At 50.6% G+C, this 26,837-nt stretch overlaps 3 protein-coding genes across 3 annotated transcripts in view; 2 read left to right on the forward strand and 1 right to left on the reverse strand.

Annotated features, from left to right (window-relative positions):
• Positions 1 to 4,450, forward strand: part of SIN3A (SIN3 transcription regulator family member A) — a 44,686-nt gene extending 40,236 nt beyond the window's left edge. The window contains exons 18-20 of the mRNA XM_007948940.2: positions 433 to 527; positions 1,034 to 1,241; positions 4,220 to 4,450. Of these exons, the coding sequence (XP_007947131.1) occupies positions 433 to 527; positions 1,034 to 1,241; positions 4,220 to 4,450 (534 nt within the window). The remainder of the gene's footprint in view (positions 1 to 432; positions 528 to 1,033; positions 1,242 to 4,219) is intronic.
• Positions 4,451 to 7,710: 3,260 nt separating this feature from the next.
• MAN2C1 (mannosidase alpha class 2C member 1) lies at positions 7,711 to 21,166 on the forward strand. Its single transcript, XM_007948942.2, has 26 exons — positions 7,711 to 7,826; positions 8,105 to 8,227; positions 9,006 to 9,129; positions 11,910 to 11,980; positions 13,351 to 13,528; positions 13,824 to 14,013; positions 15,148 to 15,254; positions 15,462 to 15,572; positions 15,929 to 16,021; positions 16,137 to 16,253; positions 16,394 to 16,489; positions 16,589 to 16,734; positions 17,116 to 17,239; positions 17,600 to 17,721; positions 17,862 to 17,947; positions 18,076 to 18,231; positions 18,411 to 18,508; positions 18,682 to 18,776; positions 19,019 to 19,123; positions 19,235 to 19,391; positions 19,511 to 19,654; positions 20,168 to 20,277; positions 20,374 to 20,453; positions 20,622 to 20,770; positions 20,851 to 20,960; positions 21,040 to 21,166. The coding sequence occupies exons 1-26, from the start codon at positions 7,711 to 7,713 to the stop codon at positions 21,164 to 21,166; spliced, it is 3,135 nt and encodes a 1,044-aa protein (XP_007947133.1).
• Positions 21,167 to 22,026: 860 nt separating this feature from the next.
• NEIL1 (nei like DNA glycosylase 1) lies at positions 22,027 to 26,760 on the reverse strand. The gene is made up of 9 exons (XM_007948944.1): positions 26,321 to 26,760; positions 24,346 to 24,465; positions 24,180 to 24,243; positions 23,786 to 23,885; positions 23,255 to 23,382; positions 22,841 to 22,868; positions 22,601 to 22,662; positions 22,267 to 22,429; positions 22,027 to 22,097 (listed from the first exon to the last, which is right to left on the reverse strand). The coding sequence occupies exons 1-9, from the start codon at positions 26,752 to 26,754 to the stop codon at positions 22,027 to 22,029; spliced, it is 1,170 nt and encodes a 389-aa protein (XP_007947135.1). The 5' UTR covers positions 26,755 to 26,760.
• Positions 26,761 to 26,837: the final 77 nt, after the last annotated feature.

Here is a 26,837-nt window from a genome sequence, read left to right on the forward strand (position 1 = left end):
AGGCAGTATCACTACGGAAGTAGATTGCCCCATCTTCCTTCCGAGGAGTGGCTGGTGGGTTTGAACCGCCAGCCTTCTGGTTAGCAGTCAAGTGCCTGAGACACTATGCTACCAGAGCTCCCAAAATGTGATAGGTGCTAATTGTCAAGCATTTGCCACTATACTTTTTTTTTTTTTAAACAAAAGTTGTGAGTCAGCTTCTGCCCATTTATGACTTCTGATAAAAAGAGAAACTTTAGGTCTTGTTATCTAACAATTTTTAATCTTTGTTCTAATCCAAATAATAAACATGTCATTGTGGAAAAGGATTTTTTTGTTCTTAAAATTTATTGATTTTAGACATTTTAGTCATAGAGAATTTGCTAGACTACCTGATGATGAAGTTCTGTTTTTGTAATCCTCCCCACCCCCACTTCGTGTTTGTAATCCTAGCGCTGGTCAGACTATGTGGAACGTTACATGAATTCTGATACTACCTCTCCTGAGCTCCGTGAGCATCTGGCACAAAAACCAGTGTTTCTTCCAAGGTGAGTGAGCCAGATCACCTGTCCCCAGTGGACATTTGTGTATAGTTGAGGACTAGGGAGTTAAATGACTCTCAGATTATTGGTTTTCACTTATTTATTTAGTCCTCTGAAGATGTTAATTCAAGATTTGTATGGCGGCTACACCACGGGCTTACCTAGAGCATGTGTCAAAGTGCCAAAGACAGTGCATACAGTATAATCCTAGTTTGTCTAGAAAAAATCCTAAAATAGAACTATAGCAGCTAAGTACATATGTAAATAAACAGGGCTAGAAGGTTGTAACTGAAAGCTGTTAACAGTGGCTACCTCTGCTGTAGCAAATGGGATTTCTACTTTTTTTAAAATGTATTTTTTATGTTTAATTTTTTTAAACAATGAAACCATTGAACATTTTTATGTGTATATAACCAAAATTGTAATAAGTACTGTGAAGGAATATTAGTAAGGAGAACTAATTTGAGGGGAGTCATGGCACAATCTAGACAAACTCTCACATTGCTTTGTAGGAATTTGCGGCGCATTCGGAAATGTCAGCGTGGTCGAGAACAACAGGAAAAGGAAGGGAAGGAAGGAAACAGTAAGAAGACCATGGAGAATGTGGATAGCCTGGATAAGCTGGAGTGTAGATTCAAGCTGAATTCCTACAAAATGGTGTATGTGATCAAGTCGGAGGACTACATGTATCGAAGGACGGCCTTGCTGCGGGCTCATCAGGTGAGAACTAGTAACTGGCATTTCTTTACACATCTCTCTTCCAACCAGGACCAGACCCATCCCGGAGTCCTTTGATTGTTTCTTTTTTATGAAAACCTGTCTTAGAGCTGAGAACTATTTAGTAAACAGGTGCAGTTAGCTGGTGGCTCCTTTCAGTATAGCTACTCCCAGAATTTATATTTCAAGTGGTATCTGATCTTTTGCTTGTATGAATCAGACCTGTTCTTACATTCTGTCTTATTTGTAAAACCTTCCTGTTGTAGTTATATGCCAGACATTGTGCTAGGCCCTGGGCCTATAACAGTGAAGTGTAAAGCAAATAAGGTCATGTGGCAAGCACTGCCAAAGAAACATCCCAGGTAAAGTGATCAAGGGTAACTGGCACACAGGCCCTGCTTTCATGGGGGAAGGTGCTGAGAAGGTGATGCTTGAGGCCTCAGTAATGAGGAGGAGTCGGCATATGTAGAGCTGAAGGGAGATGATTTCCAGGCAAAGAAAACATGCAAGGGCAGGGAGGTAGGAAAAGACTTAGCATGTTCAAGAAACTGCACCCACTCCTTGCTTATCGACCTGGTTTGGTTTCAAAGAAATCAGAATTAGGCAGAAATTATGGAGAATGACTACATCATTACATAACTGCCAAACCACTGAGAATCATAGCCCAGCCAAGTTGTCACATAACCTTAAACATCACAGATAGCATTACTCTTCCCTTGCACCTAGGCGTTCGTAACTGCCAGACGTACATCTTAATGTGCAGAATAGTCAGGTAGTAGATTTTTTATTATTGTCGTAAATTTGAAAGGCAATTGAGCAGGTATAATAAGGCTGAATGTAGAGCCATGAGAAACCTGGAATTAGTGAGGATGGAAAGGTGGCCAGAGGCCATATCCTTTGGCCTTGCAGGCCTACAGCTTGGATTTTTTTGAGGTACGTTGTCAACAGAGATGGCTTGGATTGCTGTAAGCAGAGTAGTGGTAAGGGATACAAAGTTGGAAGAGAAGGCTACTCTTGTCCAGATGAGAGGTGATGGTGACCTGGACTGCCATAGTGGCAGTGGAACTATAGAGAACTAGACAGATTGTAGGTATAATGTTGAGATATAATTGACAGGATATGATGATGGATTGGATGTGGAGAGGTAAGAGAAAGGAGAGAATCAAGGATAATGGGTAGACTCAGAAAGGGATCAGTGCAGGACATCCTGGATAGAGTGGGAGAACAATGTGAAACAAAACTTAAAATCGTGGGGAAAAAAGAAAAAAAACTAGGTTTACTAGTCTGATGGAGCCTGGTAAGACCCTTGAGACTATGGCCTCTAGTTACCCTGGAACTGAACTGCACTCCTGTGGCTTCCAGCCAAACAGTAGACAGGCATATGAGGTGAACATTTACATCAGGTAGATACACTTGTTGGAGGGACCAGTTGTAAGAAAACAGCAGGGAAGTGTTTGCACAAGAGATGGGACAGGGAGTGCCTGGGAGGGAAGGATACAGGGAAGAGGTAACTATGGAGAGGAAGTGGGAAGAGAGCTATTACATTGTGGGGAATTGCAGTCAATGTCCTAAAACAAAATGTGTAAGAACCTGTATGGAAAATGAATTTGGAAACTTTCACCCGAAAAGAATAATAAACCAAACCAAACCATTCCCCCACCAAAATGAAAGGATGATGGATGGGTTTGTGTTTTGGTTTTGGCTTTGTTTATTGTTATGTGCCATCGAGTCAGACCCAACTCATAACGACCCCTCCTTGGGTTTCCCAGGCAGTATCACTACGGAAGTAGAGTGCCCAACCTTCCTTCCAAGGAGTGGCTGGTGGGTTTGAACCGTCAGCCTCCTGGTTAGCAGTCAAGTACCTTATGCACTATGCTACCAGAGCTCCCTAGTAAATGGGAAGTTTAGAGGTATGTGTATTGCTAGAAAAGGGTTATCAGGCTTGTGGGGAGGCACATCAGGAACTATGTTTTGAACTGATAAAGTTAGAAAGGACTGTAAAACATTCATTTGGGAGATGTTGGGTGGGCAGTTCATTGTACTTCTCTCATGGCACTGAATGCAGCTGCTGTGTGTATGCCCGTACTCCTCTCAATCAAATTCTTTGGGGATCTGTACCTCACCTAGTTCATCTTTGTATCCCCTACCCTACCTTGTATATGTTGTTGTTGTTGTGTGCTGTTGAGTCAGACCTGACCCATAGTGACCCCTCCTTGGGTTTCCGAGGCAGTATCACTATGGAAGTAGATTGCCCCATCTTCCTTCCAGGGACTATATAGACAGCAATAAACATTTACTAAGTGCATAGGTGGGAATATAAACTTGCATTGGTGATCTGCTATGCTTGGCATTCTGCTCAGCAGGATGAGGTACATGGTGAAAGGGAGAATGGGTTTTGAAGCCCTTTCTTTGCACTTCTGTGAGCCCTGGTAGCTCAGTAGTTAAAGCACTCAGCTGCCAACCAAAGGTCAACTGTTCAAACCCACTAGCCCCACAAATGGAGAAAGATGTGACAGTCTGCTTCCATAAAAATGTACAGCTTGGGGCAGTTCTACTCTGTCCTGTAGGGTCACTATGAGTTGGAATCCACCATATGGCATGGGCTTTTTGTTTTTTTCTTGGCATTTTCTTAGAAGTGGAGTGCATTAGAATCAGCTGGGTTGTTGGTTTAAAATGCATATTGGTGGAATGTGGTGATTCTGCTGTTTGGCAAAATTGAGAAGTACTTAGCTCAATCTGCCCAGAGCCTGTGTTGCCATTTCTTTTGGTGCTTTATGGGTTTCTGTCTCTTTGTATGCTTCGTATTCTTCTTTCAATTCTCCTCTCTAAACAGAGATTCCTTACTGCTTTTTCTACTAACTAGTGGTATCTGAGACTTGAGCTAACATCTTTCCTCTCCTCCTTTAGGAGAAAGTTGGACTTTGTGTTTGAAGGCTTTTGGGGTCCTAGTTCAAGTTTTCTTTTCTTTTTCTATTTTGCAGTCCCATGAGCGGGTAAGCAAGCGGCTACATCAGAGGTTCCAGGCATGGGTAGATAAATGGACCAAGGAGAACGTGCCCCGTGAAATGGCAGCAGAGACCAGCAAGTGGCTCATGGGTGAGGGGCTGGAGGGCCTGGTGCCCTGTACCACCACCTGTGACACAGAGACCCTGCATTTTGTGAGCATTAACAAATACCGTGTCAAATACGGCACAGTATTCAAAGCCCCATAACTGCAGAGCCAGAGCAGATAACTTGAGGGGGGAGTGTGTGTGTGGGCATGTGTGCTCAGACGCACTGGAAAAACAAGGAAGATGCCTTTTGAGCCTCACTGGGCCTCTCTGGGACATGGCCACCTGATGTGTGTGTGGCTGGTGCAACCTGGTACCAAGTGGGCTACATACAAGGAACGTGGATACCTTCCAAAGCCGGAGTTGGAACTTTTCCTAAGGGGTTTTAGGCACTCCCTGCCCTGGAGGGGAACGAAGTCCATGCAAGCACAGAGACATGCTGCTTGCTGGCACAAACCAGCAGAGCTAAGACTGGAATCTCCTGTGGCCTGACCGGATGGGAGTACATTTACAGAACAGACTGGGGAAGGACTTAAAGCTCAAATGGATTGTAACTGTGATGGTTACTGCTCCTTCCCCTCCCCCCCAAAAGGAGAAAAACAAACTGGATTTTTTATTTTCATTTTTTTCCTGGTCACTCAAATCTAGATGAACCATTAGGTTTTATCTGGGACCTGCAGTTTGGCTTTGGGATTGATCATCTTATGGATTTGATTCCTGACGAATCCTTTTGCTGCCCACCCTTTTCTCTCTCTGGTTCTCAACCTCAAGTTTAAATCAGTTGTCCTTTTTAGCTCCCGTGGAACTGTTTTGTACCTGCTTCTTTACTAGTCTGCCCTAGTGCCATCCACCAGCTTTACTCTCTGACATGCACACACACACACACACACACACAAATTTTAACTTTTTTTTTGTAAATAATGTACATACTGTCAATTTTTTATTAAAAGAAATATGCTTTGATGTGCTAGCATAACTGCTCTAGCTTCTTGTGTACCATAGTACTATGTGGCTTCAGATTTAGTACCTATGAACAGATGTACAAGACATTTATTACACTTTTTACCAAAGGGAGTTACTGTTGTAGTACTTTTGTGTAAAACTTGTCTTCTTCCCCCCAACTTTTTTTTTGTAAATAAATAAAGCTTGGTTCTTACTTAAGGAATAAATTCTCAGCCAAGTCCCTTGTCCTCACCAGAGAACTATTGTGAAGCAGGGATTTTTGGCTTCAGCTCCTTATCCAGGGTACAAATAGGATTTTGCTTTAAATAGTTAACAGTTACTTGCACTTATCCCAAATCAAGATAGTCCAAATTTTAAAAATAGAATACTTTATTCTTTTAGTACATGTCTCCCCTCACCACCTGTTCAACTGTTTGAAAATCCTTTATATTTGGGAAAGTTGTCAAGCTACATAGTTTGTATTTCTATATATTTTTTCTTATCCTTACTGGGAATAGGAGTAAACATCTTAAATACCAAACCAGTATTTGAAACAAGTGTGCATAAAGGTGTGTGGTCTAAATGGGGTTGGGAGGGAGAGAATTTGATACATTTCATTAGCAACTGGAAATGAGATATATATTTTTTAACTACATAAATTTAAACTGGCAGACATTTAACATGAATGATGAGGATTTTTATATGTGATCGGCCTGGACTTTCTGAACAAAGTCCAACTGAAGCTCCTCCCAGCACTCTGGTGAAATTTTCTTCAACAGCCATTGCCCTAGTCAGAGATAGAGTAACCAATAGTGTTTTGTGTTTGTTTTTGTTTTTTAATTAAAAATCGTCAACCAAACCCAATCCACTCGAGTTGAATCCCAACTCATAGCAACCCTATAGACAGTAGAATTGCCCCATAGGGTTTCCAACACTGTAAATCTTTGTGAGAGCAGAACGTCACATCTTTCTCCAGCAGATCCCCACCACCACCAACAAAGGGGGGAGGGGAATTGGTGCTTAGACTGCTCTCTAATTTTAGAGTTTTTTTTTAAAGTTTTCATGTAGGAAGACAGGACTATGAGCCCAAAAGTGTAGGATGGCAAGAAGAGCCAGCCACGTGGGAGGAGATTATGGGGTGAAGCTGGGGAAGTACCCAACCTGGGATGGAATGATGACTGTTATCTTCAGGTTTTCCCAGCAATAACTCACTTCTCCCCCTCTGATCCCTCTAGAAGGATCATGTTGACCTGGAACCTGCAGGAAGTTGTTGGGGCCTGGTGAGGGGCAGTGCCAGCTATTCCTGCCCCAGCACAGTGTTTTATCCAGACAGAGCACCTACTTGCAGGTCAGGATGGCGTTTCACAGCCAGTTCAAGAGAAAACCCCAACCCACCAGTGCAACCAGTAGAAGTAGCTTCATCTGTAGCCAGGGTTTTCACAGCATTTTCATCCCTCTTGCTGCCTGACATCTGAGCTCTAAGCTCTAATAAACCCAGCCTGTATTTTAGCAGAAAGTAATCATTATTTTAAATCACGTTTTGTATTCTGTACTTACCTTACCTTCTGTGATTTGCATTTGAGATGTTGTAAACTTGACTTGGTCAGTATTTCCATTAAAATATCAGGGCTAATGTTGTGTATATATTTTTCTTCCTAATGATTTTAAACAAGGATTCTCTGGCAAGCCCAGGAAAAAGAACATAAAGCCGCTAGTGGACTGCTACTGTGCTAGGGTAACCCGAGGATAAAATTTGAGGTCTGTTTCTAGCATATGGCTTCCCCTAGACTTAATCCTCTGTGGTGAAATGCATTCTATTGGGATCCTAAATGCTGTGACTGATGTGCCTCCTGAAGTCAAAATCTCCATCAGAGTTTCTGGTGATAAGTAAGTTAGGGATATACATAAAATATAACGTGTACAGAGAAAGCTTGAGATTACTGGGTTTCCAAGTCTAATAAGCTCTGTGAGCTCCCATCCCGGGCCACCTGAAGCAGATGTCAGTTTTCATGTTCATAGAGAGCCAGAGCCGGGGGTCAGGCTGGGCTGAGGGGAAGAAGGTTCCTGCTTACTGCTTCTGGGGTTGGGTGTGACCTGGCTGTACAGCCACAGAGGCTGCCCCTATTCCCCAGCACTGCCCTCCTGGAATCAAGTGCCTAATATGTCCCATGTCGTTGTCCCCACACCTTCGGGGATCTGAATGTCAGCTTCCCGTTCTAATAATAGAGAAACCAGCGGCCCACCAGCTCGGACGTGGCAGAGCAGGTCATCAAAGCCGCGGCCTTTAACTTTAGCCACCCACTTTCTCCCCACACCGATTCAAAGTTCAGAGCTGTTGTGCTTCCGAGAGCCCTCGGTGTTCCAAGAAAAGCTGCCCGGAGTTGGAAGGCGCTCTTCGGACTCCGGAACCTTTGGTTGCCAGCCGTAGACCGCGCCGGTAGCGCTGGTGGCCTTCCGGGGAGAGGGGTCGCCGCGCGGAGATGGCGGCAGCGAAGGCCCCAGCAGCGCCGGCTCTCAAGCACTGGCGCACCACGCTGGAGCGGGTGGAGAAGTTTGTTTCGCCGCTCTACTTTACCGACTGTAATCTCCGTGGCAGGTGCGCACCCTCTCCCAGGGAGCCAACTGACGGCACCTGCACGCCTCAGCCTTCTCTTCCGGGGGAAAACCTAATCTACAGACACCAGGGCCGCAGGATAAAGTGCCCGCCGGGAACTGGGCAGGAGACCCGGAGGGTATGGGGACGGTGTACTGCGGGACCCTTGGGCAGTCCTCCCCCGCAGTGGATCGAGGGAACGCGCGCCCTCAGCCACCGGCCGGCCCACTGGTGGAAAGGGGGCGGCCTGGAGCGCGCGCTCACCGACCCCTCCCACACAGACTCTTCAGGGACAGCTGTCCAGTGGCTCTCTCCTGCTTCTTGACGCCGGAGAGGCTTCCCTACCAGCAGGCAGTCCAGCAGGACTTCCGCCCGGCGCAGGTCGGCGACCACTTCGGACCCACGTGGGTAACGCCCAGAGGGAGGGCGGGACCCGTGGACCAAAAGGAAGGGCCCTTCTCGAGCCTTGCTAACCCATAGAAGCTCTGGGAACTCACCACCTGTAAGAGCCACACTCCACTGTCAAACTTCTCACAGCCCAGACAGCCCCTCTCAGGACAGAGCAGCACCCTGATCCCTGAGTCTTCCTGAGACAATTTTCATCTTCCTCTTTTTCCAGCCTCTGGACATCCTTAAGAAAGATCACCCAAGCACCAACCCCGTCCTTGACTTCTCTGCCTCTTGACTTCACTTGGCAGCCCGCTCCATTGCACCTTTCTTGTGGCTCAGAGCCCAGAGCACCTTATTATTTTCCAGATGCTAGGAGAAGGTCCCAAGCTCTTTGCTGACACTTAATTGAAGGAAGTATGGCAACATAAGGAGCTCTGGTAGCATAGTGCCTAAGGCACTTGACTGCTAACCGGAAGGCTGGTGGTTCAAACCCACCAGCCACTCCTCGGAAGGAAGATGGGGTAATTTACTTCCGTAGTGATACTGCCTCAGAAACCCAAGGAGGGGTCGCTATGAGTCGGGTCTGACTCGATGGCACATAACAACAACAACATGTCAACATAGGAACTCTGGTGGTGTAGTGCCTAAGGCATTTGACTGCTAACCAGAACACTGACAGTTCAAACCCACCAGCCACTCCTGGGAAGGAAGATTGGGCAATCTACATCCATAGAGATATATGACAGGGCAACAACTTCGCCCTCTAGGCACATCTCCATGGCTCTCTTGCAGATGGTGGACTTGTTGGTTCCGGGTGGAGCTGAACATCCCAGAGGCATGGATGGATCAGGAAATTCACCTTCGCTGGGAAAGTGATGGAGAAGGCCTGGTGTGGCGTGATGGAGAACCTGTTCAGGTGAGGAGCCCTGCCCCAGGGGCAGATATGGCCACATTTTAGCTCTGGTCTGTGGAGAAGTGACAGCTGAGTGATCCTGCCTGCAGGGCAGTGTCAAAATTTCAGGACTGCCACTTGTTTACCTGTGTAACTGGTTCCTCTCACACTGGGAAGTTGGATGAGAGGCTATGGGTCTCAACATAATTAGTGCTAAACCAACCCTATCCCAGATTGACTAGTTTCCCTATCTGGCTTGAAAATAGTTACGAATCAAGTACAGTAATAATAATTATGACAGATCCACATTATCTACCTCTAATAATGTCAGGTATAGGAGCTAATAATGTTTGGCATAGGAGCTCTGGTAACATAGTGCCTAAGGCACTTGACTGCTAACCAGAATGCTGGCGGTTCAAATCCACCAGCCACTCTCGGAAGGAAGGTTGGGCAATCCACTTCCGTAGTGATACTACCTCAGCAACCCAAGGAGGGGTTGCTATGAGTTGGGTCCGACTAGATGGCATCTAACAACAACAACAATAATGTCAGGTACCAGGCTAGAGGCTTTATAGACTATATCATTTTTTATTTTTTAATGACCTAGATTTTATTGTATATAATATATACTTTAGGGGAAATTTTTCAAACAGCTCTGGATGGTATAAAGTGAAATTTTTAAGTCCTGTTCCCCTAAAGTAGTGAATCTCTCCTCATCACCTCATCCCATTCCCCAGATATACCAAAAAACCAAACCCACTGCCATTAAGTCAATTCAAATTCAGAGGAGCCCCCATTGGGTTATCAAGGCTATAAATCTTTTTTTTTTTTTTTTAATTTTTATTGTGGTTTGGGTGAAAGTTTACAGAGCAAATTCATTTTCCATATAGCAGTTCACATACATTTTGTCTCATGACCAAAACCAAACCAAACCCACTGCCATCAAGTCGTTTCTGACTCATAGCGACCCTTCCTTGGGTTTCCAAGGCCATATCTCTATGGAATTAGATTGCCCAATCTTCCTTCTGAGGAGCTACTGGTGGGTTTGAACTGCCAGCGTTCTAGTTAGCAGTCAAATGCCTTAGGCACTACACCACCAGAACTCCCTTCTTTCATGACATTGACTGCAATTTCCCACAATGCAACAACTGTTTTCCACCTTCCTCCCCATAGCCACCTCTTCCCTGTATCCTTCCCTCCCATGCACTCCTGCCCCCCGAGGTATCTCCCTGTGTATACACAGCCCTTCTGTTCTGCCATGATTGATGTCTCCAAGGAGTGTATCTACCTAATGTAAATGTTCAGCTCATATGCCTGTCTTTTGCTTGGCTAGAAGCCACAGGAGTGGGTTCAATTCCAGACCTGAAGAGCAGCTAGGGGCCATAGTCTCACAGGTTCCACCAGGTTCTATCAGACCAGCAAACCTGGTCCCTCTTTTTTTTTCTTTATGATTTTGAGTTTTGTTCCACATTGTTCTCCCACTCTATCTAGGATCTCCTACATAGATCTCCCTCAGAGTGGTTGACAGTGGTAGCCAGGCACCATCTAATTCTTTTGGTCTCACAGTAATATAGGCTGAAGATTACGTGGTGTACCAGTCCCTTGGACTAATTGTTTCCACGTCTTTGGTTTTCTTCATTCTTTGCTCTAGATGAGGAGAGACCCATCGTTGCATCTAGATGACCACTTGCAAGCTTTTAAGATCCCCTTTGCTACTCACCAAAGTAGGAGGTGGAACAATATTTTTGTATAGTATGTTATGCCAATTGAGCTTGGTATCCCCCTGCAACCATGGTCCCAAACCCACAGGTCCAACCACTTGCTCCCTCCAGGTAGCTAGCAGTGGCCAAGAAGTGACTACAACCATGTCCCTTGTCAGCTCTCCTGTATACGTGGAAATTCTTACAGAACATACAAACACAATTGTAGAAACATTGTCAGCCAACCCTATACGTGGTCATGCACACACTCCCCCCTGCTTAGACACACCTAATCATTCACCAAGGCTGTAAAACTTTGTGGAAGTAGATTGCCTCATCTTCCTCCCAGAGAACAGCTGATGGGTTTGAACTGCTGACTTTCTGATTAGCAGCCAAATGCCTTACCCACTAGGACACCAGAGCTCCTTATTCCCCAAATATAACCACTATTTTCTTGTTTATACATCCAACCCTATCAGGTTTAGTCTTGATAACCTGATAATCTTTATGCCCATTTACAGATTAAGAAACTAAAGTATATAGCAGTTAGTGTACTTCCCTAGATTCGCACAGCTTCCATTCCATGTTAGACCAGTTCACAAGGTTAACTCTTACTGCTTGGCATGTCTTATTAACCATTGGGTTACAACTGTTGTTCTTCTTATACTGAAAGAAGGCAGAGCCCCTCCCTTTTTCCTTCCATTGGTTTAGCAGATGTCTTCTGGCCAGACCCTGTGCCAAACACTAGGAATGTAGTAGAGAATGAGGCAAACCTGGCCCTGACTTCATGGAGCTTCCCTTTAGCATTTATTCAGAGGTGCAGAGACCACCAAAAGCCACATCCAGGAATCTTTACCCCTACCTGGGACACCTGTAAGACCAGTGGCTTTTTTGCTGAAAAACAGGTGTCATTTGAGAGGCATGGCATTGATTGCCAGCAGGGGGCACCTGCCGCCAAGGGTTCTTGGTTTGTCAATCTTGGCCCTGCCTGAGGTAAAGACCTAGAGCTGAAGATTGGGTGGAGCGTCCTGCCCTCCCTTGGCTTATGTTTTACCTGAACTGTCTAGAGGCCTCACACCTGACTCTTACTCCACTCCCCACCAGGGTTTGACCAAAGAAGGGGAGAAGACCAGCTATGTCCTGACTGACAGGCTTGGGGAAGGAGACCCCCGGAGGTGAGTGAGAGACCCTGTGTCCTGGTAGGCCAGTGCTGTTTTTTGGGGGGAAAGCAGTAAGCCAGGAGGGGCGATGCCCAGGGTAATCTCAGAAGCTTCCCACTTGGCCTTCAAGGACAGCCACCCTCAAATCCCATCATTTGTTTTTAAAAAGCATGATTTTTCTTTCTGACTATAAAAATTTTTCCCTTCTCGTGGTAAATGCAGAAAAGCACAAAGTAAATAACTCCCATTATTCCACCACCTAAAGATGATCATCATTAACATCCCAGAGTTTTTCTTCTCAGTGTTTCTTCCATGCATGGTTTTGTTAGTTGAGATGCTATTTCTTTGATATTTTGTGTCCTGATTTTTTATTCCATATTATAACATGGGAATTTTATGATACCATTAAAGTGCTTCTTAGACATTATTATTGCATTTCATAGTATTTATTAAACACTGTATGTCAGATCCTTCTAGACACTGAGAGTACGGTGGTGAATAACAAGGTCCTGGACAGCAGGAGACAGATGACATATGCATATCATTACAAAGCTGACTAAGGCTCTTAAAGAAAATACTGGGAGTTTAATATGAGACTTAGGATACTTAGGAGACAGTTCAGGGGAGAAAGAAGGAGAGGGATCAGGGGTTTCCTTAAGGAAGTTGTGCTTGCTCTTGGAAGACTGAGTAGAACAGCATCACAGCCCGCCCCCCATGCCCTTCTTGAGAAGCTTGAGCATAAAGAATGGCTCCAATGAGTGGCCTGTCCCACGATGGTTCATAGGTCTGAGTGCTGGTGGACTGGTGGTCTCTGGTCTGAAAAGTTGGACCTGGGAAATCCAAACATGCTTTTAATATGCAGAAAGGTAGAAGGACCAAAGCCCATAAAAACCCTTTGCCATCAAGTAGATTCCAAATAAAGTGACTCTATAGGACAGAGTAGAACTGCCCCATAGGGTTTCCAAGGCTATAATCTTTACAGGAGCAGACTATCATATCTTTCTCCTGCAGAGTGACTGGTGGGTTTGAACCATCAAACTTTTGGTTAGTTTCTTAACCACTGCACCACCATAGTTCCTTAAGACAATAGCAGTGCTTTGCCAAGGCAGCTTTTGAAATAAAAGGTTCAACAGCTGAGCAATTCACATGGTTACAAACTTGGCTATTTATCCTTGACTGAGGGGAAACCCTCATCAACAGGATGTGGGCTTGGTCTGTTTTTCCACCATGAACCACTGACCTTGTGCACGTTCTCAATGAACTTGAGATTCTCTGGCAAATGCCGATAAATGAAGAGGGGTCAGCTGACCTTCTGAGTTCTCCTTCCCCAAGCCCACAGGATCTTGGCTGGTACCTTAGCCTGAGGTTGCCTCTCACCCTTGTAGCCTGATCCTGTATGTGGAAGTGGCCTGTAATGGGCTCCTGGGAGCTGGGAAGGGGAGCATGATCGCAGCCCCTGACCCTGAGAAGATGTTCCAGGTGAGCCGGGCTGAGCTGGCCGTGTTCCACCAGGATGTCTACAAGCTTCTGGTGGATCTGGAGCTGCTGCTGGGCATTGCCAAGGTATCTGACACAACCCCACACACCTCTAGAGCCCTGCTCAAGGCAAGCTGTTTTGGGGTCACATAATTAGAGCTCTGGAAATCTAGAATAGGGAGAGTGTTTCTGTCTGCCTGAGTGTTGAGAGATTTCCCTGTATACAGGGGAGTAGGGGGAGACAGTGCTAAGCAGGGGGACCAGTGGGAGCAAAGGCTTGAAGGTAGGAATAGAGGTGAGAACCCTTGGGAGATCAGCTGGCACCTGATTTTGGAGGCTAGATACATTGAAAGGGGGATTAAAGGATGGAATCCTGTTGCAGGGCCTCGGAGAAGACAACCAGCGCAGTTTCCAGGCACTGTATACAGCCAACCAGATGGTGAATGTGTGTGACCCTGCCCAGCCTGAGACCTTCCCAGTGGCCCAGGCCCTGGCCTCTAAGTTCTTTGGCCAACGTGGAGGAGACAGCCAACACACCATCCATGCCATAGGGCACTGCCACATTGATACAGGTAGGGCAGCTGTCCAGGTTGGCTGGGGGAAGCAAGTGTGCCCTGATTAAAGCCTGGCTGTGCCTTCGAAGCCCTGCACGTGATCCTCAGCAAGTCTTGCCCCTTTTGGACCTCAGTTTTCCCCACCTGTAAAGTGGGGCAGGAGACTGGACTGTGGGCTCATTCTTTCAAAAAAATCTGATACCTCATGAGATCCCATGCCAGATAGTGGGAGTAGGATTACAGAGACTGACAATAATCACAAATTAATTATTAGACAGCCACAATTGGTGCCATGATGAAGGCAAGTGGGGAGGTTGGGAGGAGCCCAGGGGAGGCACACAACCCAGTTGGGCTGGGGGGCTTCAAAAGAGGCTTTCTAGAGGAAGTGACTTTAGAACTGAGCGAGGATGAGTAAGAGTTTAGGTATCCAAGTCCTGAGAGGAGTGCTGTGGAGTTAATTGAGATGGGGGCTCAAGAGCAGGGAAAGGTTTCCTGGGGAGGATCAAGAGTTCATTTTGAACCTAATGAGTTTTTGGTGTCTGTGAGGCTTATGGGAAATCCACATTTTTAACAAGCTCCCCAAGGTACTGATTCTAATGCAGCTAAAGTTTCTGACCTATCAAATAAGGGCTTTCTCTGCTATGCCAGGGTGTTGAGTGGGTTAACAGGGGTCTGGGCTGGTAAGGAAGGAACAAGAGGTCAGGAGAGGCTGTAGTGCCTTAAGTAGGATGATTGACCCAGGCAAGTCCATCTTGGGGAGCTCTGCCTCCTATTCTGGGAAATTCATCAGTATGGGGAGTGGTTTAATGCCACCTTTCACAGGATCTTCTCTGGGGGTGTCCAAACCTTGGACACAAGCTGTCCTAGGGCCTGGGGCTCCCAATTCCTGACCTGTAAAGTTGAACTGATAGCCCTGCTGCCTCCTTCCTCATCTTCTCCTCCCACCTTACAGGAGTGATTAGAAGTGGCAGCTCAGGAAAGATAAGACAGGGCTACACAGTATGAAGGGCCTAGGATGGAAGGAGGACTACCATGACCCTCTGCAGGCCCAGGCGGGGCTGGTTGGGGTGCTGGGGAAGAGGTGGGGCTGGAGCTCTGTGAGGATCTGGGGTGCTACCTATTCTCCCTCCACCCCTAACCACTTCCATCTAGCCTGGCTGTGGCCTTTCAAGGAGACAGTTCGGAAATGTGCCCGGAGCTGGGTAACAGCGGTGCAGCTCATGGAGAGGAACCCTTCCTTCATCTTTGCCTGCTCCCAGGTCAGACAGACAGCCGTGGGGGATAGGGTGGACACATAGGGCCCCCGGAGCTCTGAAGGCTCTAAAGAAAACAAAGTTCTAAGGGCCTCTTAGGGCCTGAGGGCAGGGCCCTGCCTCACCCTCAGCTACCCACTGGGCCCCAGATGCTCAGACCTGTGTGGGACCCTTGTCATGCCTGGCCCAGCTCCCACCTCCTCTGGCCCACAGGCACAGCAGCTCGAGTGGGTGAAGAACTACTACCCTGGCCTATATGTCCGGCTGCAGGAGTGTGCCTGCCGTGGGCAATTTGTACCTGTGGGGGGCACCTGGGTAGAGATGGTGAGTGCATTCCACAGCCCCTAGCTTCAGGCCATGCTGTCATGGCCCTTCATCTTTGTGGCCCAGGCCCACCTCAGCTTTACTGGTGGCTTTCTGCAGGCTATTCCTACCTCCCCTGTGACAAGGCTCACTAGCCCCTGGAATCCCCAAGGCCTAGGACTCCAAGAAGGGCTTTGTAAGCACTCATGTCTGCTGACCAGTCCTAGAACCTCCCCCAGGGCAGATGGACGGTCAGACTTGCAGCAGGGAGATGGAACCCTTGAGAGATATGGCCTGGCTTCTGCATAGGGTGAGATTGCTTCTGCCTGCTTCCCTTCCAGCACTGACCTTGGCTCTTCCTCTTCCCTTGCTGCCAGGATGGGAATCTTCCCAGTGGAGAGGCCATGGTAAGGCAGTTCCTGCAAGGCCAGAACTTCTTTCTGAAGGAGTTTGGGAAGATGTGCTCCGAGGTAGGCCAGGAGCTGCTGTGCTTGTGGGCGTGTTGGGGGAGCTGGGCCAGAAGTGAGGAGGGCCTGCTCCACCAAAAGCCCTGCTTCCAGTGTCCCAGAGGCCCTTTTCCTACAGTTCTGGCTGCCAGACACATTTGGCTACTCAGCGCAGCTCCCCCAGATCATGCGTGGCTGTGGCATCAGGCATTTCCTGACCCAGAAGTTGAGCTGGAACCTGGTGAACACCTTCCCAGTGAGCACGCCCCAAGGGTTCAGGGTCAGAGTGGGCTTGGGATCCTGTGACCAGGGACAGGACCAGGTCAGGAAGGCCTGGCTTTGCCCCAGCCCTCTTCCCAGTCTCTCATTCTTCTGCCTCTGTCTCTCTGCCGGCAGCACCACACCTTTTTCTGGGAGGGACTGGATGGCTCCCGTGTGCTGGCCCACTTCCCACCTGGGGACTCATATGGGATGCAGGGCAACGTGGAGGAGGTGAGGGGATATCCAGTGGCCAGGTTGGAAAAGGGACAGGTTCGAGAGGGCTTAGTATCTTTCTAGGCTGACCACACTGACCTATCCCTACCTGTCCAGGTGCTAAAGACAGTGACCAACAACCGGGACAAGGGGCGGACGAACCACAGTGCCTTCCTCTTCGGTTTCGGAGATGGGGGTGGTGGCCCCACCCAGAGCATGCTGGACCGCTTGAAGCGGCTCTGCAACACAGATGGGCTGCCCAGGTCAGCCTGGACTGCCAGCAGCCTGGCTCACACTTAGCACCTCCCTCAGCCCTTGAGCTCTTCACTCATATATTAGGATCCAGCCCTCCCACTGGACCTTATCCTGCTCCAAACCTGAATCATTGGCTATTCCAAACTTACACCCTAGGGTGGCATAGGGAACAAAGCTGAGGGTGGGAAGGGGTTTGAACCCACCAGAGAGCAGCTCTCCTGGGTGTCTAGATCTGGCTTTGTGTACACAGGAGCTCTCTTGCTGGGGAGTCCCCTGAGAAGGGGCAGTTCCTCTCTGTTAGGGCTGAATTTATTGTCTGTGCTGGCATAGAGGGAAATGAGCCATGTGCCCCCCAAGGCTGGGAGACCCAGGCCCATGACCTCCCTCAGGGTACAACTGTCTTCTCCGGGACGGCTCTTCTCAGAGCTGGAGAACGATGCAGGGCAGCTGTGCACATGGGTCGGGGAGCTTTTCTTGGAGCTACACAACGGCACCTACACCACCCATGCCCAGGTTAGGAGCTATACGCAGAGCCGGTAGGGAGATGTGTCCTTGGTCTTCAGGGGGTCAGAGAAGGAGACAGTGACAAATGGGATGTAGACAGAGCCTAGCCCAGACCCAGGGAAAGAGGCTTGTGTTCCCAGGGTTGCAGGAGCTCAGAGGAAGGGAGGGTAGAGTTGAGTCGGGCAGGGAAGCTGCTTAGAGGAGACAGGCTGAGGGGAGAGTGGGGAGGGCATTTGAGGCATGTCACCTACAGAGGCTTTATCCAAGAAGCCCTGGGAAGCCATCAAGCGTTCTGAGGTGGGGAGAGTTTGAAAGGTGTCCTGGGATACTTGAGCAGACTCCAGACTAGTTCCTTCACCTTGGACCCAGATCAAGAAGGGGAACCGGGAGTGTGAACGGATCCTGCATGATGTGGAGCTGCTCAGCAGCCTGGCCCTGGCCCACAGCACCCAGTTCCTATACCCAGCAGTCCAGCTGCAGTACCTTTGGAGGTCAGGTCGGCTCTATCCCTGCTGCCCACCTGACCTTTTCCCCATCCCCAAACACGTTTGTGTCTGCCCCTCCCATTTTCATTTCTGCTGCTTCCCCTGCCCTCCAAGGCCTCCTTCATCCCTGCCCATGGCCCCTGTAGGCTTCTGCTCCTGAACCAGTTCCATGATGTGGTACCTGGAAGCTGCATCCAGCTGGTGGTGGAGGATGCCATGAGCCACTATGAAGGTGAGGCTGACAACAGGCCCACCGTGCTCTGTAACACCCAGGGCCAAGCCCAGAGTGTTCCCTGTGGTGACTTAGGGGGTCATTCCAGACCCATGGCTCCCACCCATGACTACCCAGTCTCTCCTCAGACATCCGTTCCCATGGTAACGGACTGCTCAGTGCTGCAGCTGCAGCCCTGTGTGCCGGGGAGCCAGGTCCCGAGGGTCTCCTCATTGTCAACACGATGCCCTGGAAGCGCACAGAAGTACTGTCCTTGCCCAGGCCTGGTGGGGCCCATACCCTAGGTATGAACTGAGGGGAAGGATGATGCTACTGCAGTAGGAGGGATCAAGGCCAGAATGAGGTGGGGAGAGGCTGGATGGAGAGGTTGGAGGGTGTCATATCTTCCCCACCCCCACTCTACCCTGAGCAAGGTTCCTGGGAAGTCAGGGAGGCTGTACTGATGCCCAGGCCTCATCTCTAGCCCTGGTGACAGTGCCCAGCATGGGCTATGCTCCTGCTCCTGCCCCCGTTTCCCAGCAGCCCTCACTGCCCCAGCAGCCTGTGTTTGTAGTGCAAGAGGTGAGTCCCAGCATGGCCCAGTGGGGTGGGGGCTGTCCTGGGCTGCTCTCTAATAATGTGAGCATTTTGGGCCCCCCAGCTATAGGGCTGGTAGGGAGCGTTTGGAGGTGGGGTGGAGGTTCTGGCTGTGAGAAGCTCCTGCAGGCTCAGTCTCAAGGCCCCCTCCCACCAAGACTGACGGTTCTGTGACTCTGGACAACGGCATCATCCGGGTGAAGCTAGATCCAACAGGCCGCCTGACATCCCTGGTCCTGGTAGCTTCTGGCAGGTACCAACCCCTCATAGTCCTCTCCTAGTGCCTGGCAGGTGGATCTCAGACCCAGTTCCCTGTACCCTGGCCACAACACTGCCCACAGCAGCCCACCAGTGGCTCTGGGCTGGGACCCACATATAGAGGGCAGCCTGGGCTGAGAGTCACCTTGGCCTAGTCTCCCTGTGCTGTCCCCTCCTTAAGCATCCAGGGAGATCAAGGTCATCTAGTTGTAAAACACAATCCCCATGTCCTTCCAGGGAGGCCATTGCTGAGGGTGCTGTGGGGAACCAGTTTGTGCTGTTTGACGATGTACCCCTGTACTGGGATGCGTGGGACGTCATGGACTACCACCTAGAGACACGGTGCGGGGTGGGCAGGACTTGGGGGTGGGATAGGAATGCAGGCCTATCCAGACCCCTCCAGGACCCCCTCCAGTCTGCCCTGGCTCAGTGCTTCCCATTCCTATCCCACAGGAAGCCAATGCTGGGCCAGCCAGGGACCCTGGCAGTGGGCAATGAGGGTGGCCTGCGGGGCAGTGCCTGGTTCCTACTGCAGCTCAGCCCTAATAGCCGGCTCAGCCAGGAGGTGGTACTGGACGTTGGGTGCCCCTATGTCCGCTTCCACACTGAGGTAGCAGGGGAGCAGGGCAGTGGGTATCTTCCTCAAGTGCCACTGGTGGAGAGGTAGCTGGCACCAGGCCTATATATGTCTCTGCCTTCACTTTCCCCCACTCTGTATCCTGCCTGCAGGTACACTGGCAAGAGATCCATAAATTCCTGAAGGTGGAGTTTCCTGCCCGAGTTCGGAGCCCCCAGGCTACCTATGAGATCCAGTTTGGACACCTGCAGCGGCCTACTCATTACAACACCTCTTGGGACTGGGCTCGCTTTGAGGTCTGACACTAGGGAGAGACTGGATGTGTGGTGTGGGGTGAGGAAGAAGATGATGACCAACATTTGCTAGTTCCTCTGGTGGTGCAGTGCCTAAGGCATTTGACTGCTAATCAGAAGGCTGGTGGTTCAAACCCACCAGCCACTCCTCGGAAGGAAGGTTGGGAAATCTACTTCCATAGTGATACTGCCTCAGAAACCCAAGGGGGTCACTATGAGTTGGATCCGACTCAATGGCAGTGAGTTTGGTTGGTTGGTTGGTTGGCTTAACACATGTGCAAGGCATTGTGCTTTAACATTTAGTTTAATATTCATGACTATTTGGTGGGGTGAGTACTATTAATCCCCATTCCACAGATGAGGAAACTGAGGCTTAGCAGTTAGATCAAGTGCCCAGGGTCCACTATAGAGTCTGGTCCCAGAGCTTGCTTTCTCCCCAGTGAGAGGCACTCTGGAGACTGAGAGCAAGCATAAGAAGGCATGGGCCACCAAGTGGGTCTTGGGTCTGCCCTCTAGGTATGGTCCCATCGCTGGATGGATCTGTCTGAGCATGGCTTTGGGCTGGCTTTACTCAACGACTGCAAATACGGTGCCTCTGTGCATGGCAACATCCTCAGCCTCTCGCTGTGAGTGGGGTGCCTGGGAGCTCCGGGGCTGCCACAGGGGCATGGATCTTCCCAAGCCAGAACTCCAGCAGCTCCAACCCATCCCTCCCCACCCAGCTTGAGAGCACCTAAGGCCCCTGATGCCACTGCTGATATGGGACGCCATGAGTTCACCTATGCTCTTATGCCGCACAAGGGTGAGTGCTGAAGTGGGGTGGTGGGGCCCTCCTTTGGCCCTGGACTCCTCTTTGCCCTCTGAGCCTCTGTTTCTTCAACAGTCAGTGGGAAAAACCCCAGCAGTTATACCTCCCTCCCCGCTTTAGGAGTGTGGGAGGAGAGCCTTCATTTTCTGATCTGCCCCCCAGGCTCCTTCCAGGATGCTGGAGTCACCCAGGCTGCCTACAGCCTCAACTTTCCCCTGCTGGCGCTGCCCGTTCCAGGCCCAGCACCCACTGCCGCCTGGAGTGCCTTCTCACTGTCCACATCTGCTGTGGTGTTGGAGACTGTAAAGCAGGCAAGGGGGTGTGATGGGATGGGGCGTGGTCCCGAGCATGGCCCTCCCTAGCCCCGCCCATCACACACCTCCCTCCCCAGGCTGAGGCCAGCCCCCTGAGCCGAACGCTGGTGCTGAGGCTGTATGAGGCCCACGGTAGCCACGTAGACTGCTGGCTGCACATGTCGCTGCCAGTTCAGGAGGCTGTCCTGTGAGTAGAGATGCCGGGGTCAGGTGGGGGTTGGAGCCTGGTCCTTTGCGACCCCCTCATGGCCTCTCCTGTTATCTAGCTGTGACCTCCTGGAGAAAAGGGACCCAGCTGGCCACCTAGCCCTGCAGGACAACAGCGTGAAGCTCACCTTTTCTCCCTTTCAAGTGCAGTCCCTGCTGCTCTTGCTGCAGCCTCCACCACACTGAGCCCCTGGGGTGGGAATTTGTTCCTAGAAAGGCTTGGAAGCTCCTCACTTCTGCCTCTCAGCCACAAGCAAGGCCCAGTCCCCTCTGAGCCAATGTAAAATAAATCCTTGGATCAGTAGTTCTGCTGACAGCCCCTGAGCCCCTCTGTTCTCAAGATTTGAGGGGGAAGTTTTCTCAGACATTTGACAGCAGTAGCAAGGTTCAAGTCTACTTTGAGGGGAGGGAGGGTCTGGGTTGCAGCCCCTGTGAGAGAGCTTGAGAACCTTAAGTGACACAGTTAAAAGACCATGAAATTAAGCAGCTTCTTACCTGTGTCAGCAGGTGCAGAGGGCCTGGGGGTGGGGAGAAGGGTGGGTTCTGGCTGCCCCTACTGGGCAAGGAGCAGTGACTAGTCAGGGCCAGGCGTGGGGCCAGCTACAGGCCCTGAGGACTCCAGGAATGGAGGAGCTGTAGGGCCTGGGAGGCCGGGACCAGGGTCTCTACCAATTCCCAGGGGTTTGTCCCTGCTAGGGGAAGACTGTCCTCTGTAAGCCAGGGCCTTGAGGACTGGAACGGGGGCTCAGTTTGCCCTGCTGAGGAGGTGGCCTCCCATCTTCACGGCTAGGCAGCAGGCCCTCCTAACCTGGCCTTCCCAGACCTGCAGGCAGTCCAAGAAGTTCCTGGAAGTTTAACTATATCAGTTTATTTAAAAAAAAAAAAAAAATTGACATGAGCTTTTAAAATGGAGAAGGTGGGGGTACATTAAAAACACCACAATTGTGCAGGGGCAGCCATGGGGCCTGCTTCTAAGAAGCTGGATAGGCCCTAGATCCAGGGCAAGGCAGCAGGAAGGGGTGGATGCAAGCAAGGGGACTTTCCTGCTAAGAGGCTGAGGTTCCCTCTGGTTCTAAGGGTAGGGTGTCAGTTCTGTTCTTCTGGGGTCTCTGCTGGCCTGGGGGGAGGACAGAGGTAAGATGCTAGCTCAGAGGCACCCAGGCTGACAGCCTCACTGCCCCCTCATTTCACACACTTTTCACACCTGCACTGCCATCCCATCTTCTGCAGAAATGGTTTCAGAGGGCCCTTTCTATCCTCAGAGGAGGATGCTGAGGAAAACCCACCTGAGGCTGCTGGTCGCCTCTTTTTCTCTTTCTTAGGGACTGTGGGGGCTTCTGGGTTCTGTTGGAGGCTGGGCTGCTCAGGCTTCTGGGCTGTGGGCTGCTTGGAAAGGTTCCTCTGTGCTCTTCGTGCCCGGGAAGGGGTCTTGCTTGGAGGTGGAGGGTCCTGGGTGGAGGAGACATGGGTCCCCAAGGAACTCAGGGAGGAGTTCGGAAGTTGGTAAGGTCCCACCCTTCTTCTGTGTTAGGAGAAGAGAGCTGTCCAAAAGTATGGCCAGACAGGGAGAGCCAGCCAGGGCACGGGAGACCGCAGAAGACGTTGAATCAGGGAACCTACCTCCTTTCTGTCCTCTTGGCCTGGCTGTGTTTCCTTGAATTTCTTCTTCCGGGACTTGCCCCCTGCATGACACTGATGCTGGGATTGGCGGGGCCTATGGCTTCAGCTCCTTTTTTCCAAACTCACTCTACCAGGGGTAACTCCAGGGTTGGAGTGGGGGTGGAAATGGAGAAGGATGCTGTAGCCCTTGCCAGCAGAAAGTCCTTTCTGCTTTAGCCTATTACATTAGAGGTAGCTTACCTTTGGGTGCCAAGGGTCCAGGATCCCCCTGAAGTGGAATGGGGAGAATTCTGAAGTCAATGTGGGCTGGGGCAGGGGCAGTTTGCCTTGGAGAGGCTGGACTCACCTATCCTCCAGATCACTGCAGCCCCTCCCCAGGAGGCCTCTGATCTCCCCACAGGTCAGAGCTGACATCGGGCAAGGCCACTTTGCCCTTGAGCTGCTCTACCAGCTGGAACTTACAGGAGGGGAGGGGCATAGCATGGGGGAGGTCTAGACCCCCAGAAACAGAGAGACCTTTAGGAGCCTAGGCAGGCCCTAGGAATCCTCACCTGGAGAAGACCCTAACTCCTGCTGTCTGTGACCCTAGGTCTCCCCACCCACCAGCTTTCCTAGAGGCTCTTGTCTGCCTATGAAAGCAGTAGAGCCCCTCACCTGGAACCAGATGGTACGGCCATGCCGGTCCCTCAGGGAGCTCATGCCCGAAACACCATAGCACCGCAGCCAGGCTCGAAAGGCAGCAAAGTCCTCCTCCCCACTCTCCAGCCCGTACCCTTTGCCCCCTGTGGGACAGAAGAACCAGGTGGAGGTCAGGGAACAGACTCAGGTTGGGAGGAGGGGGAGCCTGGCTAGACCTGGCCCAGACTTCAGCTTTGTAAGCTGATGGATTGAGTCAGGGGCCAAGGCTCTCCCTCCCCAAGCTGTGTGATCTCTGGCTGGGGATTCCTCCATTCTGGGCCATGGCTTTCACATCCTGAAGTAGGGCTGAGAATCCTTGCCCTGCTGCCTCCTGGGCAGCATAATGGACATCCACATATGTGAGAAATGAAGAGACCTAGTCCAGTTTAACAACTGAGACTACAACCTCCCATTTCCCAGGTGGGGAACTGGGTCCAGAAAGGGGCAGCCATTGCCTGGGGTCACACAGCGGAGGCAGTTACAATCTTTGGTCTGCCTGAGCCTTACCCAGCTGGACTACTTCCTTGGGCACCAAGTGGCACAGCTCCAGTAGGTCTGGGTTTTGCAGCTTGGCCTTGATCTTCTGGCTCAGGGTCAGGTCAGGGCTCTGAAGGGGCAGGACCATGCCATCAGCATGGACAGAGCTGCTCATCCATCCAGCATCAGACTCCCTCCCCTCTGAGTTCAGCAGGTCCACAGAGGCAGTTCATATTTCACATACACATATTGTAAAGAAAGGGAAACTGAGGCCCAAGGCCAAGAAAGGACCTGCCTCAGGTCATATAAGTGGTCCGTGGCACAGCTTGAGAAACCTGACTCAGCCCATACCCTGGCAGCCCCTTTCTGACATGCCTGGGCCAGCCAAGGCACATGTTCTGGGTGCAGGCCTCCCTGTACCCACCAGCCTGCGCTGCTGCAGGGCCTCCAACACCGTGCGGGCCTTCTCAAAAGGGGGGATCCTCAGCCTGGAGTGGTTGGGGGAGAGGGAGCCATACTGAGCAGGGGAGAGAGATGTGGGTACGCCCTGACCCACCCCAATGCTTGTGCCTTGGGCCTGCCCTGCTAACCGGTGCAGGATCTCTGCCCGCAGATAGTTGCCAATGCCATTGAAGAACCTCTGGTCCAGGAGGGCCTCACAGATGGGCTGGTCAAAGGCCTTGTCTGCTAGGTTTCGCAGCACATTCTCCCTGAAGGGACACAGCTCAAGTGTAGGAGACTCACCCCCCCACTCTGGTTTGTTCTACTTCTCCCCACACTTGTGCCAGTGGGAGCAACCAACCGCACAACTTTACTAGTTCCCAGATGCATCCAGGGTGGGTGGTGTGATGACAAAATGGGGGAGGGAGCCCAGCTCCTGGTTACAAGGCGAGAGAAACTGGGAGTCCCAGTCCCCCTTCTCGCAGCCACAATGCTGTTTTGGCAACTAGAATCTCCAGTTTTCTGACCTGTCAATTGGGAACAATATGGTATTTTAATTCATTACCCCTCCCCCCCCAAAAAAAAACCCAATTGCCATTGAGTTGTTTTTGACTCATAGCAACCCCCATTGGGTTTCTGAGGCTATAAATCTTTACGGAAGTAGATCACCCCATCCTCTTTCTGTGGAGCACCTGGTGGGTTTGATCCACTGACCTGGTTAGCAGTCAAGTGCCTTACCCACTACACCACCAAAGCAAAAACAGCAACCAAAAGCATTATGTTTAAAGGAACCCTTGTAAGTCTGTATATGTTGTGTGTGTATCTAGAAAGTGCCTCAGACTCCTCAGGACACTTGAGAACAAGGAGATGGCACAGATGTGCCCACAGCCTGGCATTCCCTAAGACTCCTGGGTGCTTAAAGAGCATCTGTGGATTTGACATTGGTACGTTCAACTCTTCTTAAGCCCTTGAAGATTGTCTTCAAGGAGGCTGGCATGATCACTGCACAGTAGGTATGTGAGGCATGTTCTAGCTAGTGGGTGCCCTAGAAGCCCAACAAACACTTCCAAGTGTCATGTGTCTTTCCTTGGCCCCAGGCAAAGGAGATGCACCTCATTTCTTTGTGGAGAAGGGCTGAGTATGAAGAGAGTACGAAGAGGGGGCCAGAAAAGAGTTTGGGGGGAAAGGTACAGGTGGGAGGCTAGCCTCAGCTCACTGAGGGAAGTGGATCCTCATGGGCTTCCAGCTGTAGCACCAATACCTGCTTCCATCTGGGCCAAAATGCTCATTGAGAGAAAGTTCAGAGCCAGCTGGCAAAAAGTTAACTTTGTGGCCTGTTGAATTATGGTCAGAGGTTTCCCTGAGGATGCACTTGGGGTTTGTGCCTGGGAGCACCAGGAGGCAACCGGAGATGTCCTGGCCCAACCTGAGGGGAAACCAAGTCTCCTAAAGGCCAACTGAAAGTGGAACTTCCTGAGGAAGTAAGAACTGGCCAAGTGCACCTTCAGGCATTTGCATGTACAATTCTTGCCAGTTAAATGCTTTTCCTCTACAGCTTTGTATGGCTGGCTCCTTGTCCTGGGTCAGATCTCGGCTCAAATGTCCCCTCCCCAGAGTGCCTTCCCACCCCAAAGTCATTCTCTGCCTCTTCTACCTGTTGAATTTTTCTTCAGAGATGGGTCTGTTTGAGCTCACCGTGTTTGTTTCCTTGTCCCCATTCCCTGAAACAATTCCTTCCTGCCCAGCCTCACTTCTTAGCATGTTGTAAGCCCTTATACTATTCTTCCTAGCCACCTGGGAGCACCAAGAAGTAGTGTGGGGTTCTGGTCCAAGCCCTAGTTCTGAAACCCACTGGCCATTTGTTCCCAGGGCTGCACCTACCCATCCTCTTCTTGTCTCCCCTCCTTGCCTCCCACAGCAGATCTGCTTGTAGATTTACACATGCATTAGCTCAGGAGCCCTCTACAGGGCAGAGGACATTGTCCTGGGCTACGAGTGAGGGGATTACAGCCCAAAGGGGATGGGACTGACTCCTGGTTATCCGATAAGGTGCTCACAGCCAGGCCTGGAACCCATAACTGTGTCCATCACAGTCCATCACCAGCACACTGGTGCTGGCCCTACCTGAACTGCTCATACTCCACCAAAACACAGGGCCCACGGCCCAGCTGCCACTCGCCTCCGAGGTCCCAACGGCCGAAGCGGCGGATGTCCACAAAGCAGAGGGCAAGCCTGGGTTTGGGTGGAGCCGTGTAGAAACGCAGATGGGCATGGGGTGGCAGCGCATCCCCAGGCGTCAGCTGGAAGGAGCCAGTCATGCCAAAGCGGAAGATAAGGGCCAGTGGCTCCTGTGGGGGGTGGCCCCCGGGCAGGGGGCTCAGGGTCAGGCGTAGCTCCTTGCCACGGGCTGTGGCTGAGATACTATAAGCACTGCTCTCAAAAGGCACCTCAGGGTTTTTGCTGACAGATGACTTCTCCACACACCCACCAAACACCAGGCCCTTGCATGTCTCATTCACAAAGAGGCTGGCCAAGTGCAGCTCAGGGCCCTCAGGCATCCTGTGGGCGGGCTGGCTGGGCCCTGTGGAGGAAACAGGTAGCAGGTTGGGCCAGGTGTGCCCTGTGAGGTAGGAAATATCCC

This window comes from Orycteropus afer, unplaced genomic scaffold (assembly GCF_000298275.1).
Source record: "Orycteropus afer afer isolate SDZICR_OR568_19922 unplaced genomic scaffold, OryAfe1.0 scaffold00233, whole genome shotgun sequence".
In the NCBI taxonomy this organism is placed as follows: Eukaryota; Metazoa; Chordata; class Mammalia; order Tubulidentata; family Orycteropodidae; genus Orycteropus; species Orycteropus afer.